The sequence below is a fragment of the Gorilla gorilla genome, chromosome 4 (assembly GCF_029281585.2).
Source record: "Gorilla gorilla gorilla isolate KB3781 chromosome 4, NHGRI_mGorGor1-v2.1_pri, whole genome shotgun sequence".
Classification (NCBI taxonomy): Eukaryota; Metazoa; Chordata; class Mammalia; order Primates; family Hominidae; genus Gorilla; species Gorilla gorilla.
This window is the reverse complement of record NC_073228.2, coordinates 135,976,282-135,981,903: the sequence shown is the minus strand read 5'-3', so window position 1 is coordinate 135,981,903 and position 5,622 is coordinate 135,976,282. Positions and strand designations below refer to the sequence as shown.

General features: G+C 55.4%; 1 protein-coding gene across 1 annotated transcript; it reads right to left on the bottom strand.

Moving 5' to 3' along the window:
* Positions 1–437: 437 nt before the first annotated feature.
* Positions 438–2,557, bottom strand: CSF2 (colony stimulating factor 2). Its single transcript, XM_004042464.5, has 4 exons — positions 2,382–2,557; positions 2,242–2,283; positions 1,429–1,554; positions 438–620 (listed from the first exon to the last, which is right to left on the bottom strand). Exons 1-4 carry the CDS (start codon positions 2,538–2,540, stop codon positions 513–515), a joined length of 435 nt encoding a protein of 144 aa, XP_004042512.3. The 5' UTR covers positions 2,541–2,557; the 3' UTR covers positions 438–512.
* Positions 2,558–5,622: the final 3,065 nt, after the last annotated feature.

Sequence of the window (5,622 nt, the reverse complement as noted above, 5' to 3'; positions counted from 1 at the left end):
TCCAGGTGTGCAGAATTCCGCACCTATGCCCGGCTCTCACCTCCCCTCTGCTCTGACAGTGTTGGCCCTCGGATAGTGCCCAACCCCTGGCAGGCCCCCGCCCCCTCTCCACCTCCCCGTTTCCTCCCTTCCCTGCCTCATGGGAAGGCAGGCACCACTGGCATTTGCTCATGGTTAAAAACAAACTAGAACACTGGACAAGTAGAAGCATATTTTTAATAATAATTATTACGGTAAAACATCTTGAATAAATATGGAATATGAACTTAAATAAATAAATAAATATTTTAAAAATATAAATATATAAATATTACTGATTTCTGTCAATATAAAATATTCCCATTCTTCTGCCATGCCTGTATCAGGGTCAGTGTGGCCCAGGGCAGGTCCAGGCCACTCCCACCATGGCTGTGGCCCACCCCTTGGTCCCTCCAAGATGACCATCCTGAGTTTCTAGCTCTTGTTTCATGAGAGAGCAGCTCCCCGGCTTGGCCAGCCTCATCCGGCCAGTCTCACTCCTGGACTGGCTCCCAGCAGTCAAAGGGGATGACAAGCAGAAAGTCCTTCAGGTTCTCTTTGAAACTTTCAAAGGTGATAATCTGGGTTGCACAGGAAGTTTCCTTTAAAAAAAGAAAAATAAAAAACACTTGAGTCCAGGCAAGTGGGTAACGTGGGGGGAGGAAGCACCAGCATGTTTCTCTACTGCCTCTTAGAACTCAGAGGCCAGGAGGCCCACTCCAGGACACACCCACTGACCTGGGTCAGGTGACGCTGCTGCCACCCACGTGTTCCCCAAGGAGTGCATAGCTCTGCCAGTGGCAGCCAGAGTCAAGGGCCTGACTTAAGTGCCAGCCTGAGGTTGGCCTTCTGGGCAGTCAAACGCCTGCCTTTTTGGTCCCAGGGCAGAGCAAGGCAGCTGGGCTGAGGTCGTCTCTGGGCACCCAGAAGGAGTGGAGTCAAGGCCACAAACTTTGCTCCCTTCCCGCAGGAAGGAGTGCCTGAGGTCCTTGTCCATTCCAAGTAGCCTCCCTTCCTTGATCCTCTGCAATTCAAGCACCCCATGTGGGGCCAGAGGAAAGTCCTGCCAGAAGGTGGCACTTGGGCCTGGGCACTTCCTCTGGGCCTTGGGCAGGCCCCAAGTTTCCTTGGGTTTGCCTCACCTCTGACCTCATTAACCATAATGACAATAATGACCAGGATAGGAGCAGCTCCTGCTGGGGAGCACTGTGGGCTTCAGCGCTCCATGGCTCTGACTCCTTGGGATGAAATGGGCCGTCTGCCTCCTCTCTGGAGGGCTAATCATTACATAACTGTTGGCACAGAAACCCCCTGGGGTCCTGAACAGCCACAGCCATAGATCTCTCCCCATGTCGACCCCACCCTCTAGATTAAGACATTCCTGCTGGAGGCCCTGCCGTAGGCACTCACCGGGGTTGGAGGGCAGTGCTGCTTGTAGTGGCTGGCCATCATGGTCAAGGGGCCCTTGAGCTTGGTGAGGCTGCCCTGCAGGCCCTGCTTGTACAGCTCCAGGCGGGTCTGTAGGCAGGTCGGCTCCTGTGGAAAATGTCGTTCGTCGGTGAGCAGTGGCCAAGTGCCCACAGTGGTACAGGAACTCTCCACCACTCCTTTTTGCTGCTGTCCCCAGCCCCCAGGAGTAGGGCTTGGGAGGGGCACAGGCTGGGTCCAGTCATAGACCCTGCCCTGTCCATGGCAGGCACGAACCTGCCCTTCTCACTGCCCAGCCCAGGCCACCCTCAGTGGCACCTGGAGAGGAGCCCAGCCTTAGGGAAGGAGGTGACTCTCACCCCATCATTCAGGGAGAGGGGGGTGGGGCCTCACCTGGACCTGCTGGGTGGGCAAGGGTTGTTCCTGAAACCCCTCTGTGCCTCTCTGTAGTCAGCACTGTCTCTACAGGACTTGGTCTCAGGGCACAGTGAGCGCCCCAAACCCACAGCTCCTGTCTCATGAAGTGACCCCCATTTTACCACCTGTCCCCTGGTGACTCCTGGCCATTGAATGCTAGGTCTGCCCATGGCCGCTCAGCTGATAAAGGAGCTCATGTGACTGCCATAGGGGCACGGCCAGCAGCCTCTTGAGCACCCAGTTGCTACCCCCTCCTCCTGTAGCCAGCTGACTGGAGAGAAAGTGGACAACCCTGTGTGGTGCCATCTAAAATGGAGTCCCCACCTCCACCCCAGGGCAGGGGCTTCTGGAAAGCTATGTCAGAGAGAAGCATCTTACCTGGAGGTCAAACATTTCTGAGATGACTTCTACTGTTTCATTCTGTAGAAAAGGAAAATGTCATGTTATCAAGCTGACAGGCGTGGCCAGTCAGGGGCCGGCTGGGTGGCCTAGGCACGGGCCCACATTCTCTCACGTACCATCTCAGCAGCAGTGTCTCTACTCAGGTTCAGGAGACGCCGGGCCTCCTGGATGGCATTCACATGCTCCCAGGGCTGCGTGCTGGGGCTGGGCGAGCGGGCGGGTGCAGAGATGCTGCAGGCCACAGTGCCCAAGAGCAGCAGGCTCTGCAGCCACATCCTCCAGAGAACTTTAGCCTTTCTCTCTGTGTACTGGGCTCACTGGCAAAAGAGCTCTTAAATACACAGAGGAAATGATTAATGGTGACCACAAAACGCCAGGGAGGCGGGGGAACTACCTGAACTGTGGAATCTCCTGGCCCTTATCAGCCACACATGGGAACGGTGAGCCTTTTCCCTAGGTGGTCAGGCTTGGGGGTTTTCATTAATGAACCTTTCCAAGAACCGACAGCCCACCCGCCCGCCTTCCTGAGGGCTCTCCAGCCCTCCCTGGGCAGTCTGAATGGGACTGAGGCTGCCCCCTCCCTCTGAGGGGCACAGTTTGGACTTCCTGGCTTGGAATGGCTGGGGTGGGGCGTGGGAGACACTTAGATAGGGCTCCCCATCCTGCCTGTAATCCCAGGGGCCTTTGGGCAGGCTATGCCTGCCCTGGTGCCTCATTCTGACTCCAGCGTTCCTCTTCTCTGGCCACTGTGAGAGACTTGAGTGTGAGGGGAGCTCTCACAGACCTGCCCCACTGACGGTTCACATGGGCTCCCACCCAGGACCTGGAGCAGGGGGCAATCTCAGTCCAGTAAGGGGGGACCCCTGCCCCTGTGAGCAGAGGGAATGACCACCATGTGCACATCCAGCAGCGAGACTGCAGCCACTCTCAGCAAGCTTCAGAGGGGGTGGGGCTGGGTCAAGTCGGGACCCAGAGTCTGACTCTTGGCTCTGGAGCCACCTTGCTGAGTGACTCCCCTCTCTGGTTATGTGAACCTTGATTCCCTCTGCAGAGCAGGTTTGCCCCTCTGAGGTGGGGCCTACACTCCTATATGTAGCCCCCAGAAGACACCAGGAGCTTCAGGCTGGCTCCAGGGCTGTGGCTGCATCCATCTCAGGTACAGGGACAATGGCTTCCCCAGCAAGGCCCTCCAGGCTTAATTTCCTACATAACCCCAGCATCCCCCAACTCCAGAGGCCTTTCTGTGGAAGTGTGGAAGTAGGAAATCTAAAGGCTCTTGAGGGGCTGACAAGTGTTTGATTTTCACAATGGAGTTCAGAGAAGACAGCACGAGTTTGTGTTTGCACAAGGTATCTGGCTCAAGCTGCCCCGTGCCTGGGTTTCATAGCTAAAGGGGTGTGGGCCCACACGTGCCCATTTCTGGGTGTATGTGTGCTGCTGTGATTGGTTGTACATATAGGTGCCTGGTAGAGGGGAGGATGTTTTCCATGCAGATGCATCTATTGAGTCCTCTTACCTGCTTTATGAAAGGCTCCAGGTGACTCTGAAGGTGACTCTGATACTGGAGAAGCTCCCTACCCCAGGTGCAGTGCCTCTGGGCCCTAGAGGCTGATTCAGCCTAAACCAGTGGGGTTGGACACAAGCGAGAACATTCTGCTGGACTCAGGTTGGCGAGCCTTCAGAGAGCAGGTGGAGTTCATGGCTTTAGCACTGTGGTCTGAGTCTGCAGCCCTGGCCAGTTTCCCTGTACTGTGGGAGTTTTTCTGACCTTGCATAGAGAAGCCAAACCTTAGTCCTCCAGACCCCACTGTGAGGCCAGCCCCCATCCATCTGAGCCTGCGTAGAACACTCCTAGGTGGCCAGGCTGGGGTGGGAACATGAAATGTCCAGGCCCTGGCCCTTTCTCCACCTTTTTTGCAAGGCCTTGGCTCAGCTCTTTCCAGGGAGCTCTCAGGGGAGAGATGAGGACATGGATACTACATATAGATATCATGTGTGTTGGATAGCACCCTGGAGGCTGGAGGGCAGGGAAGGGAGCCATAGATAGTGGTTCAGCTGATGGCCAGGGAGGCAGAGAGCCTGTATGACCCATCTGGGAGAGAAGGTCACTTTCCTCCTGGAAATGAGTTGTCATAGCTCAGACAGTCAGTCAACAAGTCTTTCCAATCCACACCAGGACCTGTTCTGGGGAGAAGGTGAACGGGACCTTCCCACTGGCCCTCACATTTGGCCCTTGAGGCTCCCAGTCTGGTAGGAAACAGACTGCAATGGACCCTCCCATGGTGTGACCTTGACTCGGCAGGGGGAAGTCCAGAGCTGAGGGATCCCAGAGGGCCACCTTCTCTAGCTTGGGGATCCAAGGGGACCAGAGAGCTTCACTAGAGATCCTACCTGCAAGCCCAGGCTGAAAGACTAGAAGTCAGGTGGGTACGTTGTGTTGGAAGGAGAGGGGCAGGAGAGGACAGGGGAGAATGTTCTGGGCACAGGGAGCCCTGGGGTTTTAGGAACGGGTATAAGGAACAGCAGGCAGACTCCAGAGAGATTGAGGAGGTAGGATCTCAACAGGACTTGGTGCTATAGTGAAGTCACTCAGTCATTCATTATTTTTTGAGCATCTACTAGGTTCCCAGCAGGGAAAAGGGACATAAGGATGACAAAAATGGTCAGGGTCCCGCCTCCAAGGACTTTTTAACCCCATCCATGGAGGAGCAAGATTAGTCTACTCACCCCCCTCCCCCCCCCACCAAAGTGTGCTTTGAATGTGAGTAAGAGGAGTTAGAATCACTGTCCACATGGCTAAGGTGAGGACCCAGGGGACAAAGGAGCAGATCTTCAGAGCTCGAGGCCCACGGGAAGTTTTGGAGTTTTAGAATCTGCATGTACAGGAGACAGATCTGGCAGCGGTACATGTCTGTGTGGTAGCTGGGGCCATGGAAGTTATTCAGGAAGAAGAGCTGAGGGCCAGCAAAGCTGTGTTTAAGGGCTGGGACATAACAGATGGGCAAGTAACAGGCCAGTGGCCAAGGGCCTAGGAGGGAAGGAAAGGAGGAAAGCAAGAGTCATAATGAGAAATCCATTTCGGCAGTGGTGGCCTGCAGGTGCCCAAGTCAGCACAAACAGGACAGAAATCCATGGGTTTGGTGATGAGGTTTGTGGGCAGCCACACATCTTTCTCATGGAAAGATGACATCAGGGCTGAGACCGTGACACAGGCAGGCATTCCTAGATTGCACTGTATTTTAAACAGTGTCAACCGATAGCCAGCCATGCTGACTCAGGGGCTCCGATGGGGCTGTGGCAGGGCAGAGGCGGGGACCACGATGGGTGGTATGACCCCTCTGGGGCCCCCCTTCCTAC

Coding starts and splice junctions, on each gene's coding strand:
- CSF2 (XM_004042464.5), bottom strand. CDS start 2,540: ATGTGGCTGCAGAGCCTGCTGCTCTTGGGCACTGTGGCCTGCAGCATC. Junction 2,284..2,381: donor GAGACACTGCTGCTGAGATG/GTACGTGAGAGA, acceptor CCTTTTCTACAG/AATGAAACAGTAGAAGTCAT. Junction 1,555..2,241: donor CAGAAATGTTTGACCTCCAG/GTAAGATGCTTC, acceptor CATTTTCCACAG/GAGCCGACCTGCCTACAGAC.